Raw genomic sequence first — 19,638 nt, 5'->3', positions numbered from 1 at the left:
TGATCAAAGCTCTTACCCAGGAGACATACTGCAAGAGCGTCAAAAAGCTCATTAATCAAGACAAATAAAATTTAATGCCATATTTAAAAAAATACAAATTAAGGCAGAAAAATACATGATGAACAAAATCTTAAAATACTCGTTTTTTAAAATGTTGCACTGAAATACAGCTTTTCTTGATTACTGAATTTTTGGTGCCCAATTATACTTTGTCCCTAGCCTCAGACAAATGCATCACTTGCCCAACCCTCATCCAGGCCCTGGGAAGCAGTTGGGAGACAGCCAAGAGGACATAGTGAATTAAGTTGTGGGTTAAAGTGCTGCACTCAATATGCCAGCAAATTTGGAAAACTCAGCAGTGACCAAAGGACTAGAAAAGGTCAATTTTCATTCCAATCCCAAAGAAGGGCAATGCCAAAGAATATTCAAACTACTGCACGATCACGCTCATTTCACATGCTAGCAAGGTCTTGCTTAAAATCCTTCAAGCTACCTTTCAACAGTACATGAACTGAGAACTTTCAGATGTACAATTTAGAAAAGGCAGAGGAACCAGAGATCAAACTGCCAACATCTGTTGGATCATAGAAAAAGCAAGGGAATTCCAAAAACCATCTATTGCTGCTTTATTGACTATGCTTGCTAAAGCCTTTGACTGTGTGGATCACAACAAACTGGAGAATTCTTAAAGAGGTGGGACTACCAGACCACCTTACCTGCCTCCTGAGAAAACTGTATGCAAGTCAAGAAGCAACAATTCAAACCCAACATGGAACAACAGACTGGTTCCAAATTGGGAAAGGAGTACGTCAAGGCTATATATTGTCACCCTGCTTATTTAATTTATATGCAGAGTACATCATGTGAAACACTGGACTGGTTGAGTCACAAGCTGGAATCAAGACTGCCAGGAGAAATAACAACCTCAGATATGCTGATAATACCACTCTAATGGCAGAAAGTGAAGAGGAACTAAAGAGCCTCTTGATAAGGGTGAAAGAGGACAGTGAAAAAGCTGACCTGAAACTCAACATTAAAAAAACTAAGATCATGGCATCCAGTCCCATCCCTTGGGGCAAATAGAAAAAATGGAAGCAGTGACAGATTTTATTTTCTTGGGCTCCAAAATCACTGTGGACCATGACTGTGGCCATGAAATTAAAAGAGGCTGGCTTCTTGGCAAGAAAGCTATGACAAAACCTAGACAGCATATTAAAAAGCAGAGACATCATTTTGCTGACAAAGGACTGTATAGTCAAAGCTAGGATTTTTTCATTAGTTAGTCATGTAAGGATAGAGTTGGTCCATAACGAAGGCTAAGTGCCAAAGAATTGATGCTTTCAAATTGTGGTGTCCCTTGGACAGTAAAGAGATCAAACCAGTGAATCCTAAAGGAAATCAACCCTGAATATTCATTGAAAGGATTGTAGCTGAAGTTCTAATACTTTGGTCACCTGATGTGAAGAACCATCTCTTTGGAAAAGACACTGATGCTGGGAAAGATTGATGGCAAAAGGAGAAGGGGGCAACTGAGGATGAGATGGTTGGATGGCTTCACTGAATTGATGGACAGGAATTTTGAGCAAGCTGCAGGAAATAGTGAAGGAGAGCGGAGCCTGGCACGCTGCAGCCTGCTGGGGCGCAGATTTGGACACGACTCAGTGACTGAACACCAGCAAGCTCTTTTAAGCTTTGGTTACGGCAAATAGAGGAACACTGAATAACACCTTGCGAATTATTTCTAGTTGGTGCTAAGTTCTAGTCAACCATCAACAAAAACTGCCTACTAATTTTCCAGGTGGCTCCCTTGACAATAAATGACCCAAAGACCATCTAGTAAGTTATGCCAAGCCATCCACTTGCTAAACTTGCCACGCAACGATCAGGTGGCATTCAGGTGCCAACACTGGCCTAGGAACTGCCACATGGATGAGGCTAACAGATGACCCCGGCGAGTGCTGCCACGTGCAAGGTCCTCGTGACCAGGACAGGCTGCAGGACTCCTCCATATTCTCAGTCCCCACAGCTTCATCCTCGGCTAATGCATGCGGATACGGCTGAGTCAAGTACTTAACCAATAACTCACTTAGGAGGAGGTTCCAATCACCTCCAGACAGACTGGGGCAGTTAACAGAGTGGAATCCTCTAGTAAGGCTAGTCATTGGTCTGTGAGTTTTGTCATTTTTGGCTGGAAAAGGCAGAGAAAACCCCTTACGTATCAGCAGCCCTTCACACCGGAATAGGTGTACTTTGCTCACCCTCAAAATGCATTCTTTGGAAGTGAGCAATCCTTCCTGAAACACTTCAAAGTAAGCTTATTAAGAAAAATAATTTTAGGCCTACAGAAAAGTTGCCTTCCCTGGTGGCTCAGATGGTAAAGCGTCGGCCTACAATGCGGGAGACCCAGGTTCAATCCCTGGATTGGAAAGATCTCCTGGAAAAGGAAATGGCAACCCACTCCAGTATTCTTGCCTGGAGAATCCCATGGATGGAGAAGCCTGGTAGGCTACAGTCCATGGGGTTGCAAAGAGTCGGACATGACTGAGTGAGTTCACTTCACTTCACAGAAAAGTTGCAAAAACAGAAAAGAAAATTCCTATGTACCTTCCTCCAGCTTCCCTTAATGTTAACATCTTAATGGTAGCGTAATCAGAGCACAATTATCAAGGCACAACATTTGTGTCAGTACAGTAGTATTAACTAATTACCAGTTCAGTCACTCAGTCGGGTCCGACCCTTTGCGACCCCATGAACTGCAGCACACCAGACCTCCCCGGTAAACTCCCAGAGTTTACCCAAACTCATGTCCATTGAGTCAGTGATGCCGTCCAACCATCTCATCCTCTGTCGTCCCCTTCTCCTCCTGCCCTCAATCTTTCCCAACATCAGGGTCTTTTTCAATGAGTCAGCTCTTCGCATCAGGTGGCCAAAACATTGGAGTTTCAGCTTTAGCATCAGTCCTTCCAACTGATCTCCTTTAGGATGGACTGGTTGGATCACCTTGCCATCCAAGGGACTCTCAAGAGTCTTCTCTAACAGAACAGTTCTATTCTAATTTTGCCAGTTTTCCTTCTCATGTCCATTTTCTGGTTCATGACCTAATTCAGGATCCTACTTTGAATTCAGTTGTCACATTTCCTAAATCCCCACCAATCTATGACTGTGCCTTGGTACTTTCTCATCTTTCATGACCTTAAGTTCTGAAGAGTAATCATCTGCTATTTTGTAGAACAGCCCCTGCTGGGGCTTGTGGAAAGCTTTCTCGTTATGAGGCTGGTTGTATGTTCCTGACAGGACTCTCTAGGAGAGCAATGCTGTGTCCTTCTCAGCACAGCTTCTCGGGAGGCACAGGGTGCTGATGTGTCTTCTCTGGAGATGCTCCCTTTCACCACCTGGCTAAGGGGGTGCCTGTCAGGTCCCCACACTGTGAACTTACTGTCTTTCCTAGTGTTGTTGGTAGGTGGATGTTTTGGGAAGATACTCTGAGTCTATACAAACATTCTGTTTCTCATCAGGCTTTTGCCCATCACCTTTAGTATCCATTGGTGGTTCTCCCTTGTAACCATGATAACCAAGATGTTTGCCTAATCAAAAGAGAGCTTTTTATAATCTTTAAACCTTATTTAAGACCCAAAGGCCAAAAACGACTGAGTTGAAAGACAGTAACCTCCGCGTCAAACGTGCCTTTCCCATAGCCGTGTGGCTTAGACGTCTGGTTTAGGAATGGCACTCAAGTAAGTCTATGGCACTCAAGCCTTCATCCCCATCCACTACCTATGCAGACATCTGGGCTCTCATCCTCACTGGCCCACATGCTGCTGCTGCTGCTGCTGCTAAGTCACTTCAGTCGTGTCCAACTCTGTGAGACCCCATAGATGGCAGCCCACCAGGCTCCCCTGTCCCTGGGATTCTCCAGGCAAGAGCACTGGAGTGGGTTGCCATTTCCTTCTCCAATGCATGAAAGTGACAAGTGAAAGTGAAGTCGTTCAGTCGTGTCCGACTCTTCGTGACCCCATGGATTGCAGCCCACCAGGCTCCTCCATCCATGGGATTTTCCAGGCAAGAGTACTGGAGTGGGGTGCCATTGCCTTCTCCAACTGGCCCACATAGGCCTTCAAAATTCCCCACACTACAAGGAAAGAAGGTATTGCTAATCAGTGAGAATTGCCGTAGGAAATGAAGCAAATTTCTTTACCTCTGTTCTAGGTTGGGTGTTTGGTTTGTCTTTGAATCGCAACATCCCCGGAGCATTCTTTTACTGGCCAGTCTCATGAGAACCTTTAGACACAGCAGATCCAGGATCACTGGCAAAAAGAGGGGGCACACAGGCAGCCCCTGAACCTGTGCGGTTTTTTCATTTCTTTGAATTTTCTTTGAAATTTTCTTTGAAATTTTCTTTGAAATTTCTTTGAATCCCAGACAGTGGTATGCTGGTAAATGTTTATCAATTGTCTCTCCAAGAAGAGAAAAAATAAAAGTCTGGATATTAAGCATTTGTCAATTTTCTGGAATGAGTACTTCCTTCATGGTTGATTTCAGGCTACCAATAATGACACTGCTGAACACAGAATTGGGAAGAAATGGGCTGCAGCAGAGCATTAAATATTAACATCTATAATATTAAATATCTGTATGTATTTCTACCATACAGACACAACAGATGTAAATAACCTCAAGCTCATAGATAAGAATAAAGTATGGTAAGATAATTAGGAAGTGATACCCAACCAGCCCATTCTAAAGGAGATCAGCCCTGGGTGTTCTTTGGAAGGAATGATGCAAAAGCTGAAACTCCAGTACTTTGGCCACCTCATGCGAAGAGTTGACTCATTGGAGCAGACTCTGATGCTCGGAGGGATTGGGGGCAAGAGGAAGAGGGGACAACAGAGGATGAGATGGCTGGATGGCATCACCGACTCAATGGAAGTGAGTTTGAGTGAACTCTGGGAGTTGGTGATGGACAGGGAGGCCTGGCGCGCTGCGATTCATGGGGTCGCAAAGAGTTGGACACGACTGAGTGACTGAACTGAACTGACTCCTGAATATATAGTTATTACCTTTGACTTCAATATCATTTATTAGTTGTAGACATTTATATAAAATTTTAATGATAGCTGTTATTTAACAAATAGCTCACAAACTTCCTAAAACTTTAACACTTGGTTCTCATGAGCCGGTGCAAGCCAGCTCCAGCACACTGTCCCATACAGTGGCTATCATGAGCCCCATAGTTCTGGAGGACCCCAAAGGAGGCCCTGATACGCAGGCTGACGCCCTCTCCAGGCCCTCCAGGAGCCCTGGTGAGGGCCAGGTGGCCGCAGGTGATGGCTCTGCTCCAGCAGCAGCACCTGCACTCCTTGGCCAGGCCCCCGCGGCGCCTGAGAGAGCTGCAAAACATCTGGCTGCCGCCAGGGCCGCTCATGGTCTGCCTTCAGTGCCGACGGCATACCGACTGCTCCCTAAGCCTGGGACCTGTTCGCCATTCTCCCAGGAGACCACGTGGCCCTTAACAGTTCTTAAAGAATTACAGGGATGTTTCAGAAGCACCCCGGAACAGTGGAAGGAGCACAGGAGCAAAGGGAACTAGTGAAGGAAGAAGCAAAGCCACGTGGACCCAGTAGAGATTATCCACCGAGTACAATGCTGCACGCTTTCACAGATGTTCTTGTAATCCTGGCACACCCATCCAGGGACACAGCAACCTTATTTTCACCAAGAGATTACTTGGCTTCCCAGGGTTCCCCAGATAATCAGAAGCAGAGTGAGCACACGCCCCAGCTCTGCTCACCCCGTAGCTTCAGCATGCGGCGTAACACACACGGTTCTTCCTGTCGTTTGTGGGATGGATGCACGAACGCAGCCTAACTCTTACCTCCACCAGGGAAATGATGCTAGCAAAGTGTTAAGTGGTAGCGGGTCAGTGAAGTCATGGAAGACACAGTGATGTGTGAAAGGTTGACTTTGGAGTGAGACAGGGTGAGTCCCTGCCGGCTTTGCCTTTTACTAACTCTCTGACCTCAGTTAGGAATGTCACCAATCTTCCCACTCGCAGCCAGTGGAATGGGGATAATAAAACTGACCTTGCCATGTGGTGGCCAGAAACGGAACAGCTGCGATGTGTAAGAAAGCACTTCGCAGGCTGAAGGGCGCCCAGCAAGAAAGTGTCCCATGTGTCACTGTCCACGACACTGCCGTGCCACACCCCTGGCCCAGGGTGAGGACATTTAACACCTCAGGTGCACAGGAAGCACAACAGGTAAATAAAAATGGCCTTAGACACAGCAGAAGTATAGGATTCTCATCTATTTCAACTTTACGCGTAGAACTTAATTGGCTATTCTGTTGGAATGCCTCACAGACAAAAGAATTTCAGCAAGTCTTGTCTTCCTGCCTTTCATGTGATATATGAGGCAGCAGATAGGTTAGAAGAAAAACCCGCTGCTTTTGCAGGGTAGTATTGATCCTGGGAGCTAATTGATAATGCAAAGAGGCAGCATCAGCCTCTCTTCAAGCATGCATCAGGCACGCTGCCTGGGATTCACAGGAGCCCAGAATCTCAGAGGAAGACAGCCAAGCACAGGGGGGAAGGGCCTGCTTCTATCACATATGGAAGGTCCAGCAGTACTAGACCAAAAACACCCCTGGACAGATGACTCCCTGTGCCCACCTCGGGCCCTCCTCCACCCAGGGGACCTTGCTGCTGCTAAGTCGCTTCAGTCGTGTCCGACTCTGTGAGACCCCACAGACGGCCGCCCACCAGGCTCCGCTGTCCCTGGGATTCTCCAGGCAAGAGCACTGGAGTGGGTTGCCGTTTCCTTCTCCGATGCATGAAAGTGACAAGTGAAAGTGAAGTCGCTCAGTCCTGTCCAACTCTTTGAGACCCCATGGACTGCAGCCCACCAGGCTCCTCCATCCATGGGATTTTCCAGGCAAGAGTACTGGAGTGGGGTGCCATTGCCTTCTCCCAGGGGACCTTAACAGGCCTGAATTTGCTAATGCCCTTTTGCAGTCAATGTCAGCTCCTCTGTAAGGAAGGGACGTGAGGGTGACTGGATGTGTTTGTGTGTTTTAAAATGCACACACCCAAACTCACACATGTGTATTGAACAGAGTAGCTGAACTGGCTGAAGCAGGTAGGGAAGGTAGGGGAGTGGAAGCAAGAGATGAGGACAAAGGTAAGAAACACACACACATACATGAAACCAGAGCGGGCCTTGCAAAGACCGACGAGGAAAATGGGTCATAAACTGTGTGATTAACTCAACCTCTGCACTTGATATCCAAAGTGAAAGTTGCTCTGTCGTGTCTGACTTTTTGTGACCCCATGGACTATATACCCATGGGATTCTCCAGGCAAGAACACTGGAGTGGGTAGCCTTTCCCTTCTCCACAGGATCTTCCCAACCCAGATATCAAACCCAAGTCTCCTGCATTGCAGGCAGATTCTTTACCAGCTGAGCCATCAGAGAAGCCCAAGAATATTGGAATGGGTAGCCTATCCCTTCTCCAGTGGATCTTCCTGACCTAGGAGTCAAACCAGGGTGTCTTGCATTGCAGGCAGATTCCTTACCAGCTGAGCTACCAGGGAAGACTAACAGAGGAAGGGGAATACCCTCGCAGCAACCAGAGTGGAAGACCCGATGGGGAAGTCAGGCTCTGCCCCTGATGTGGACAAGCCATATTCCTTCACTTCTCCACTCCTTCAACAGATAGCCAGGCTTCACACAGGAGGTGCAAGGGGAAGGGGAGGGCTACATGGCAGAGCAGGGCACTCCCAGTTACAAGACAGATGGGTCCACAGAGGATGATAACCCTGGCATGAGCTCTATGGACCACAAGAGAGGGCTGTGGAGGAGGCCTACAGAAAACTTCCCAGGGAAAGTGATGTTTCATCTGGCTTCTGAACATTAGGTAGGATTTAGCTAGGCAAAGAGAGGAGGCAGTGCGCTTTGACAATGCAGACAGCGCGCAGCAGCCCAGCAGAGAGAGAGTGTGGGCACTTGAGGCACTCAAAGAACTTTAACGGAGAGGAGGCTGGAGAGTCCAAGTGGAATCGGCAAGAGGCAAGGCAGGAAGGGTAAGCTCTGCGAGGTGGCGGGAGTGAGGCGTGCTCTCTGAGCTTCGGTGCTCTGAGCCGGGCAGGAGACACAGCAGAAAGCAGAACACAGCGATCAGCGCTGTCGTGCCAGTCTGAACACACGGCCATGAAAATAGAGAAGCAAGGCCTCAGACCCGCCGTAGGACAAGGGGTGCAGGGAGGACACGGAAGTGAGACTGCAGGCAGGAAGTATTACCCGAGCTGAACCTAAGAGGAGTTTGGGAGTTTGCTTACATAAAAAGAACAGGAATAGGAAAGGACATTTCAAGCATGAGCAAAAACCCTCTCTACCAGTGTCTAAGTTGATGAATAAAGATAGCATAAACCCCAAACCAATCATGACTATCAGAGGGCCTTGGTAAAACTCCTCAGGTTTAGCCAATGGACTCAAAAGGCTTTGTTTTTGTTTTGTTTTCAAGCTGATTCTGCAGGTTCTCTACCTTCACGATGCAGATACACACAACACGACCCCCTCTTCAGAATCAGGAGTCATCTTTGCCCACTTTGTGATCGCTACGCAGGGTACAACACGACAACTGTCCTGTCTGTCGGAGAAATGAAACATACAAATGAAAAGCCTGATTTACATGGGGGCGGGGGGGAAGCCAGCTCCTCCAGGTCTGGCACAAGATTAAATTTTATGAGTTACTTGGCAGCCGGCAAAGCATAGAATGAAGCCAGTTTGAAACCGTCTTTCAAAGTAACCTAAGTTGACAACTAAGCTTGCTCAGGTGAGGGGGAGGAAAGGAGTTAATACAGGACGTAAGGCAGAAGTCAGGCCTTTCCCCCTTCACCTGAGCCTGTCCCTCTGCTATGTTAAAGTGCAACTTAAGCAAGCTGAGTGAGGGAACATAACAGGACCATTAGGAAATATCAAGGGACTTCCATGGTGGTCCATCTGCCTGCCAACGTCGCAGACATGGGTTTGACCCTGGTCTGGGAAGATCCCACATGCCATGGGACAGCTAAGCTCATGTGCCACAACTCCTAAGCCCACTTGCTGCAACCACTGAGTCTATGAACCCTAGAGCCTGTGCTCTGCAAAAAGAGAAGCCACTGCAATGGGACGTGCGCGCATTAAAATAAGAGTAGAACACGCCTGCCGCAACTCCAGAGAGCCAGCATGCAACGAAGACCCAGCACAGCCAAAAACTGATTAGAAAAGATATATATATATATATATATATATATATATATATATATATATATATATATGTATCTCAAGACCTAAGCTTAGGCAGACAAACCTTCCCGACTCATAAGCCACCCAGGGTTACAATGAAGAAGGTGGTAAACATAGCTTCTTCATGCCAGGCCTGCTGTGTCGGGCTGTAATTACACAAATAATGACAACCTATTGAAGACAAGCATTCTTCCCCATTCCTCAAACACACAAGGTCCCTCAAAAAGGAAGCTCGGCAACCTGCACTATAATTACTAAATTTCCACACGTGGCTCTGCCCCCTTGGCAATGGTTCAGGAGGTAGGTATAGCCCATGCTTGAGCTGGAGAGACAGGCTATTCCATGGTGCCAAGAGAAAGTCAGTTTAAAAATAGTTGGCTATGGTGTTATCAATGCAGAGGATCCAAGCAACCAGAAGAAAAATCCAGGGCATTTATCCTAGGAGTCTTTCTTGTTTTTTGTTTTTTTCTTCCAAATTTCCAATTTTGAGAAGTTGGTGCCTGAAGAAACCAAAAGCACGTCTGATGGTTTGGATTTTCAAAGTCAGAGTTTCACACAGACCATGTCCCCACTACCACATAAAAATGAGCTGATGAGCACAAATGAAGGTGTTTGAAGACTGCCACTTTACGGTTTATTAAATGCCATACTGGAAGAGGAGATTGTTTATAGACTGGAAAGGGCTCTTCAATTAAGAAGGTAAAGAACTGAGGATGAGCCCAGCTGTTCTTCCATTACTGGAGAATCGTGAAGATTTAAAAAAAAAGAAAATTAGGTCACATTGGAGCAGTGGCTCTCACAGTGTAGCCCTTGGACCAGCAGTATCCATACCATCTGGGCATTTGTTAGAAAAATAAAAAATCAGGCCTTGAGGCAGGAGGTAGATGCCTCCCACCCGCACCAAGTGAGCAACTGGAGCCCATTCCCTGCAGACACAAACTCCAAAATACCAACAGCAGGATAATTGAGGCAGGGAAGGCAGGGCTTCCCCGATGGCTCAGTGGTTAAGAATCTGCCTGCCAAGGCAGGAGACACAGGTTTCCATCCTCGGGTCAGGAAGATCCCTTGGAGAAGGAAATGGCAACCCACTCCAGTATTCTTGCCTGGGAAATTCGGTGGCCTGGCGGGCTACAGTCCACGGGGTCACAAAACACTGGACACAACTGAACAAGTAAACAACAGCAACAACAGGGCAACAACAATCGAGAGAGGAGGCGGGGCCCTGCCCAGACAAGAGACCTCATATTTCTCATTCTCAAAGTCAAGGAGACCTTCCCAACTACAAAGTTCCTTGGAGGTCAAAGGAAGAGTGATGCTACGCTACCAACAGCCCTCTTCACTGGAATCCATCTCGGCTGAGAGATGCACACTCTCACTCTCACACACACACACACACACACACACACACACACACGAGAGGACCCTGAGACAAACCAAATAAGGGCTCAGAAACAGGCAAATCAAAATGATTGACCAACGGAAACCTGGAAGAAACTCCCCATGTAAGTGATTTTAAACACCACAAGGGAGTGACTGTCTCCACTGGTCTGCCTGCATCTGTCCACATGGTCTATATTCCTTTCCTCCTAATCAACACTTTACTTGTTTCACTACTTTCCGTCTTTGTGGGAATTCTTTTCTGCAAAGCCAAAGGACCAGGGCCTTGTCACTGGCCACTGGCCTAGAGGCTAGGATTCAGTACTTTCACTGCCGTGGACCAACCTCACCCTCTGGCTCAGAACCAAAACCTGCTTCAAGCTGCTGCAGGCTGAGGCGACCCAAGATCAGCCCCATCCTCCAAACCTAATGATCAGAACCCTGTTTCCACAGCTCCTCCAGGTCACTGGGATGTACACTCACGTCTAAGACCTTTTGCACTAAAGCTGCGGTCCTGCACCCTAGCGGCCTATTATCATCACCCCATGAGCGATACTCTGGCCAACGCTGGTCAATCGAAGCACAACGACTAGGACTGGGACCCAGGCACAACCACTTTTTAAAAAACTTCTCCTGTCACGTAATGTGTAGCCAGAGTTGAGAGCTTCCATATCCTGGAATAAGAGAGATTTAGATTAGATACTTTGGGACTTCTGATTTTTGGTTTAACTCAAACTAATAATGGATCTTCTTCATGGAAGAAAATGCTTTTGAGAAGAGGAAGGAGAGATTTCTATCTTCATGAGCTGGAGAAGTTGGATGTGAAGCTCGCACACAGTGCCAACACTGTACCAAACCCAATGGTCGCAATACTGTTCACCCACTCACCAGCAAAGACAGCTGCTCATCCTGGGAAAGAGGTGGTTTAGCCCTGTGTTCAGAAGTCATTACCAAACCAGCACGCTCAGAGGCACTGGGTAGTAGCCCTGCGCCTCCCACACACCTCAAGTCCAGCCGCCGCAGGCCCCACGGGGCCCTGGGCCTCCCATGCACTTGTTGGCTTTGAAGTCCCAAGAACTTGGGGTGTGTGAGAGAGCGGCCTCTTCTCACCAGTGTCTGGTGTTACCCAATGTACAAAATGATGACAACTTGTCAGCATAGAATTCTAGGGGCCCACTCCCTTGGCTCAGGCAGAGCCTAGCATTGCTGCTTAACATCTGATTTGTGAACTGGGGCCATCCCTTTACCCAAATCAGGAAATTGACAGGACACATGATAAGTGTGTCCTCAAATGGGGGTACACTAGCGTAAGCCCAAGTATCTGGAATTTTTCCCTATGAAAAGGGATCTGAGCACTACAATATAAGAAACATTGGTAACTTTTTTTCAACAGGAAGAAGCCATATTCTTTGGGAAATTTCTGGAGATATAGTGGGCCAATCGTTATGTTTTTTACATTGTGAGAGTAAGAGCAAACATTCCCTAAATTCTTTTTTAAAGATCAAATAGCAAAGACTGGAACCAGTTCAACAGCAGGCTAGTGAACATGCTGATGAAAACAACACCGTCATCATAACATTCTCACAGAGTGAATTATAGGTACCCAAGCTTTGGGGCATTATACTCACTCTCCCCACAAAAAAGACAGGATAGGAAAATACAAGAGGGAAAAGACCATGCTTTTGTATCCTCAGGGTCTATAATTATGCAGACTTTGGAGTCTGACAACCTGGGTTCGAATTTTCAGCCTTCTATTTATTTGCTGTCTGTCCTTGAACTTTAAGTCTGTGAATTTCAGGTTTCCATTTGTAAAATGAGAATGATAATCTTTAGCAGTGACCAATGTGTGAAGAAAGAAGGCTTGGACTGCATTTAGCAAGTACTTATAGAACAGCAAATAAAGTAGCAATGGTGGTCACTATTTAATTATTCACTTTGAATAGTGAAGTTGAAGCTTTTCTTCTCTTGAGAAGGCTTCCTTGACAAAAATGTTTACACACACACAGTCTGTGTACTTCCAGTTCCTAGGATGCATCTAGATTTTAGTCATTGTATTATATTGTCACTTTTTCTTTATATATTTATAAGTATTTTCTTAGGAAAAAAGACATGCCTGGCATATACCTAGTACATCATATGTACAAATGAATGAATGAATGAAGCTAGCTATATACCTCATTTACCTAGAAATGAGACAAGAAAAAACAACCAGGATGGTAGAAGTGGAAAAGACAAGACAGAAGAGAGCCACACTAGGAAACTGATAATAATGGTTGACTGCTGGATATGAACAGGAGAAAATATCGTTTTGCAGTTTTCTAATATAGTCAATCACAGACCCAGTTCATCTAGAAAGCCCTTCTCAGTGAACCTGAAGGGAGGAGAGAGGATGGGCACACAAACACTCAGGGAAGACTTACTGGCTGTCTGGGTCTACCTGGTGCTCTGAGAGCAGCCCATCTAGGGAGAGACACTCCTGGACATTATTCAGGGATGAAGTAAGGTTGCAAACGAACCTGAGTCAAACCAAGACTGTTTATCCCCATCTTCAAGTCTCAAGAATTCTAGTCCTGTGTTTAATCACTGCTTCCCTGGTGGCTCAGAGGTTAAAGCGTCTGCCCACAATGCAGGAGACCTGGGTTCAATCCCTGGGTCGGGAAGATCCCCTGGAGAAGGAAATGGCAACCCACTCCAGTACTCTTGCCTGGAGAGTCCCACGGATGGAGGAGCCTGGTGGGCTGCCGTCCACGGGGTTGCAAAGAGTCGGACACAACTGAGCGACCTCAATTTCACCTTCACTTTCACTCAGCCTTTACTGTTACCACACTCCATCTTCCTCATTGTCTTCTGCAGACTCTGCCCTTTGGAAGCCCTCTACTTACTCCCACCAAGACTTTCCTTTGGGCTCAAGTTTGCCTAGTCTCTGAATGACGTCAACCACTATACACTGGCTTCACTGCCAGGGCCATCTCCCTAGCACCTTCTTACTCCTCAGCCTGCCTCTAGGGTCTAGGCCTGAGCATTCTGTTCATCCATAAAGAGTCTTAACCATCTCACCACTGTGGGAGGTAACTAAAGAAGGAAAACCAAGGAAAATCAGCCCAGAAAGCAGGTGAGTGAGTTTTCTTGGCTATGTAGGCATAGAAAAATTTCCTCATTTCCATCCCTACAAGTCAGGGTTTTAACAAATGAACAATTCATCTAAAAAGGCTGCAATATATCCATACCCACACCCTAAGAAAGCCTATTCAACAAGAAATACAGGGACAAAATGCTACACGCTTAGCTCTAGTCCCCAAGCCGTCTTTAACAGATGGGGAGTTAGTCACTGGAAAAGTGAGCCCGCTGAGCAAGCCATTGACTTTTATCTTTAGACTTCAACTGCTATTCATCAGCATCAATATTTTAGAATGTAATCAACTGAGCACTAGTCTGAGTTCAGGACACCTGCGTCGTCCTGAAGACTCACCGCGTCCTGGCAGCTGAGGACCTCCAAGATGCTGTTGAGCAATTCGACACAGTGCTTCTTCTCCTGGACCTGGTGCTGCAGGTCATCCTGCTCCAGCAGCTCCTTCAGTTCCTTGGTGACGACAGGAAGCAGGATGTCCCGGCATTCTGGAACGAAGGCCGTTCAGAGGCACATGAGCGCGTTTGTTTGCTTTAGTTTCCTTTCTTTTCGCGATAATGTTTCATTACAGAAACAATTCATGAATACATCCTTCTTGTAGAAACGTAAATGTTAGAAATTAGGTTACTATTTTCTTAGAAAATTATTTCCAATTCTGGCTCTTCTCCCAACTCCCACTCTCAAGAGGCAACCAACCAGTTATTGTATCCTATACACATGTAAGTGTATATACATATAAAAATGTATGTGTGTATATGTGGGTGTACACTGGTATAAAATACGTAGCATCTTTTTGATTTGGCTTTTCATTTAAGTAAAACATATTGCATATGTTTTATATTGCATATGCTATCATCATATATGATGATAATCCTTCAAGATCATTTTTTTATGTTTTACGTATGCATGTATCAGTATAAAAACATAGCATCATTTTTGTTTTGTTTCCTTTTTATAAAAGAGGACTATACTGTATGTATTGTTCTGTACTTTGATATTGTTTTAGTCACCAATGGTTTTTGGAGCTCTTTCTATGTTATTATATATAGGGATTAACATTAAGATTTTGCAGCTGTTTTACAGTATGGATATATTTGTTCATTTGTCATACGCCTATTGATAGACATTTTTCACTAGCATAAATAGTAAAAAAAAAATAAATAAAGAATTACTTCCCACTTCCTTATGCACCATGGCTTTCATTTTAAATAAATTAAAACCTTTGTAAAGAAGGGTAACTCTCTTGGCACTGCTGTCTCAGGAAATATCTGGAAGGTTCTGAAATCCTACACAGCTTTCTTTCTATATTTCTCTTAAAACCAGCAAACCTTGAGGGAACTGAAAAATTCAAAACCATTCCAAATCATCCCCACCTAGATGCTTCTAGCACTAAAATGTGACTCATAAGCACCGATTTTATTTCAATTCAATGCAGCAAATAAGAGGTGAATATCTCTGATGTGGAAGGTGCTGTATTTCTGGAGGTACAGGGATAATATATGGTTCTCGCCCATTAGACACTTAAAACCTGACAGGGGGAGTCAGCAACAACACAAAGAGCAGAGGCAGCAGACAGAGTAAGGTAAAGGCAGGGGGAAGGAGACACCGTCTCGTTCTGTCCACCCGGGGTCTACACCTTCTGGCACAGCATCCTGGTCTCACCCTGGGGAGCCCATCTGCGATGGAATATGGTCCGAGAGATATTGTCACAAGGCTCCCTGCCTTCCTCTGGACAAGGGTCAGGTTCAGGTCAGTTCAGTTGCTCAGTCATGTCTGACTTTGCGACCCCATGGACTGCAGCACGCCAGGCCTCCCTGTCCATCACCAACTCCTGGAGTTCACTCAAACTCATGTCCAGCAAGTTGGTGATGACGTCCAACCATCTCATCCTCTGTTGTCCCCTTCTCCTCCTGCGTTCAGTCTTTCCTAGTATCAGGGGCTTTTCCAGTGAGTCAGTTCTTCACATCAGGTGGCCAAAGATTTGGAGTTTCAGCTTCAGCATCAGTCCTTCCAATGAATATTCAGGACTGATTTCCTTTAGGATGGACTGATTGGATCTCCTTGCAGTTCAAGGGACTTTGAAGAGTCTTCTCCAACACCATAGTTCAAATGCATCAATTCTTTGGTGCTCGGCTTTCTTTATAGTCCAACTCTCACATCCATCCATGACTACTGGAAAAATCATAGCTTTGACTAGATGGACCTTTGTTGGCAAAGTAATGTCTCTGCTTTTTAATATATTGTCTAGGTTGGTCATAGCTTTTCTTCCAAGGAGCAAGGGACCCTATTTAGGATATCCCCTTCATTTGAACCTTGAGGAAAATTTAAAAATATTAATTGCTGACACTGCTAACATACTGAGTACCTACAAGGTGCCAGGTGTATTTTAAGTGTCTTGCTCGAATTACCTCCATTAACGTTCCCAGTGACTATAGGAGGCAGACAGATATTGTCATTTCTCCCCTTGTGCTGATGAGGAAACAGAGGGACGTGTCCCAGTCTGCACGGATAGTAGGTGGTGGCCCCTGTCTGACTGCAGAGCCTGTGCTCTTAGCCACCAGACAGAGGGTATTATCTCTCCAGGAGTTCACCTGTCTGCACAGGAGCGCCCCAGGAAGGCTGCCCATTGGTAGATGCTGCCTCCTCTCCCAGGGCTACTCTGAGTCTCCCCTCTTTGAAGACTGGTTCCCCAGCTTTTCTTCTTATTCTTGGACTAGTCCTTATTATCCAAATGCACTTATTTTTACTTAAATTTACTAGAATAGGTTTATGTTGCTCACAGCCAAAGATTTCAACTGGCAGAGTTATCAAATGCTGTGAGGGCTTCAGAAGAGAGAAACAATCTATGGCTGGAAGGTACATAGACACTTCATAGGCTCTGACAGAATCACATCCCCTCCTTCAGAGCACCAAAATCAGTTTGTAATTAAATTCTAACCAGTGTAATTAACTAATGCCCATTCATCCAACCAAAGTGTAAGCTTCATGACAGCCAAATTAAATCTCAAGTGTCCAACACAGTATCTGGATAATAGTAGCTATTCAGTAAATCTTGGTGGAATGAATGAAAGAAGTGTCATTTGAAATGGTCACCGCTGAGAAATAATATTGTCTTTGGTAGAGTGCAGATTTAGAGAACAGAGAGTGATTTAGAGTACCTGGACCAAGATATGGTATACACATACAATGGGATATTACTCAAACATATAAAAGCAGAAAATAGTGCCATTTGTAGCGACATGGATGCAACTAGAGAGCATCATACTAACTGAAGTAAGTGGGACAGAGAAAGGCAAATACCATATGACATCATTTACAAGTGGAATCTGAAATACGGCACAAATGAACATATCCACAAAACACAGACATAGAGAACAGACTTGCGGTTCTGTAGCAGATGTGTTGAATAGGCAATTATATGTAGGACAGATACACAACGAAGTTCTACTATAAAGCACAAGGCTATATTTGATATCTTGTGATAACCCATAATAGAAAAGAATATTAAAAATAATGTATGTATATAATTGAATCACTTTGCTGTACAGCAGAGATTGGCACAACACTGTAAATCAACTATGCTTCAATAAAAATTTTAAAAATAAATAATAGAGTACATGGACCTGGGTAAGTAGAATAGTCTCTTGGAAGTAGAATAATAGCAGATAATACTGAAAAGGAAAATTCTTAAATTCAATGGTAGGCATAAAGTTATAGTTTGTGTTAGTCACTCAGCTGTGTCTGACTCTAGCGACCCCATAGACTATGGCTTGCCAGGATCCTCTGTCCATGGAATTCTACAGGTAAGGATACTGGAGTGGGTAGCCACTCCTTTCTCCAGGGGATCTTCTGGACCCAGGGATGGAGCCCAGGACTCCTGCATTACAGGCCAATTCTTTACCACCTGAGCCACAAGGGAAGCCCCAGAATAATAGAAGATAACACTGAAAATAAAATTCTTAAATTCAGTGGTAGGTATAAGGTTATAGTTCTATGGAAAAAGAAAATTACAGGCAACAAAATTTTGATTCAGCTTTGTTCAGTACTATAGGTGTAATCAAGGGTTACAGGTTAATGGTATTTTATTTGGACTTAAGAAATGGTTGGCCTAAGGACTTTTGAGAATACAAGGTGTTGAGTTAGCCATTATCCTTTGTTTAGAGAGATAAGAAAAAAGACTGTATAATATCTACATACTAATTACCATAAAATTTAAGTTAAATCTTTGCTTATCCCATATCTTGTCACCATAAAGGTGAAATTTTGTCCAAGTCTCTTTATTAAAATGGCTAAAGAAATTTCCGGCAACATTTACTTAACAGTTCGTTTTTTTGTTTTTTTGTTTTTTTTACTTTATTTTACTTTATAATACTGTATTGGTTTTGCCATACATTGACATGAATCCACCACAGGTGTATACAAGCTCCCAATCCTGAATCCCCCTCCCATCTCCCACCCCATATCATCTCTCTGGATCATCCCCATGCACCAGCCCCAAGCATTCTGTATCCTGTATCGAACATAGACTGGCACTTCGTTTCTTACATGATAGTATACATGTTTCAATGCCATTCTCCCAAATCATCCCACCCTCTCCCTCTCCCTCAGAGTCCAAAAGTCCGTTCTATACATCTGTGTCTCTTTTGCTGTCTCGCATAAGGGTCATCATTACCATCTTTCTAAATTCCACATATATGTGTCAGTATACTGTATTGGTGTTTTTCTTTCTGGCTTACTTCACTCTGTATAATCGGCTCCAGTTTCATCCATCTCATTAGAACTGATTCAAATGTATTCTTTTTAATGGCTGAGTAATACTCCATTGTGTATATGTACCACAGCTTTCTTATCCATTCATCTGCTGATGGACATCTAGGTTGCTTCCATGTCCAGGCTATTATAAACAGTGCTGCGATGAACATTGGGGTACATGTGTCTCCTTTAATTCTGGTTTCCTCGGTGTGTAGGCCCAGCAGTGGGATTGCTGGGTCATAAGGCAGTTCTATTTGCAATTTTTTAAGGAATCTCCACACTGTTCTCCATAGTGGCTGTACTAGTTTGCATTCCCACCAACAGTGTAAGAGGGTTCCCTTTTCTCCACACCCTCTCCAGCATTTATTGCTTGTAGACTTTTGGATTGCAGCCATTCTGACTGGTGTGAAATGGTACCTCACTGTGGTCTTGACTTGCATTTCTCTGATAATGAGTGATGCTGAGCATCTTTTCATGTGTTTGTTAGCCATCCATATGTCTTCTTTGGAGAAATGCCTATTTAGTTCTTTGGCCCATTTTTTGATTGGGTCGTTTATTTTTCTGGAGTTGAGCTGCATAAGTTGCTTGTATATTTTTGAGATTAGTTGTTTGTCAGTTGCTTCATTTGCTATTATTTTCTCCCATTCAGAAGGCTGTCTTTTCACCTTGCTTATAGTTTCCTTTGTTGTGCAGAAGCTTTTAATTTTAATTAGATCCCATTTGTTTATTTTTGCTTTTATTTCCAGAATTCTGGGAGGTGGATCATAGAGGATCCTGCTGTGATTTATGTCGGAGAGTGTTTTGCCTATGTTCTCCTCTAGGAGTTTTATAGTTTCTGGTCTTACATTTAGATCTTTAATCCATTTTGAGTTTGTTTTTGTGTATGGTGTTAGAAAGTGATCTAGTTTCATTCTTTTACAAGTGGTTGACCAGTTTTCCCAGCACCACTTGTTAAAGAGAGTGTCTTTACTCCATTGTATATTCTTGCCTCCTTTGTCGAAGATAAGGTGTCCATAGGTGTGTGGATTTATCTCTGGGCTTTCTATTTTGTTCCATTGATCTATATTTCTGTCTTTGTGCCAGTACCATACTGTCTTGATG

The 19,638-nt window shown here is 44.6% G+C and overlaps 1 protein-coding gene across 1 annotated transcript in view; it reads right to left on the bottom strand.

Annotated features, from left to right (window-relative positions):
* DOCK2 (dedicator of cytokinesis 2) overlaps nucleotides 1–19,638 on the bottom strand; it is a 474,846-nt gene that overhangs the window by 279,246 nt on the left and 175,962 nt on the right. The window contains exon 26 of the mRNA XM_069556001.1: nucleotides 14,128–14,273. Within this exon, the coding sequence (XP_069412102.1) occupies nucleotides 14,128–14,273 (146 nt within the window). The remainder of the gene's footprint in view (nucleotides 1–14,127; nucleotides 14,274–19,638) is intronic.

Source organism: Ovis canadensis, chromosome 16, assembly GCF_042477335.2.
Source record: "Ovis canadensis isolate MfBH-ARS-UI-01 breed Bighorn chromosome 16, ARS-UI_OviCan_v2, whole genome shotgun sequence".
NCBI classification, from domain to species: domain Eukaryota; kingdom Metazoa; phylum Chordata; class Mammalia; order Artiodactyla; family Bovidae; genus Ovis; species Ovis canadensis.
Note: the sequence above shows the minus strand (reverse complement) of the source record. Positions and strands in the feature narration are given on the sequence as shown.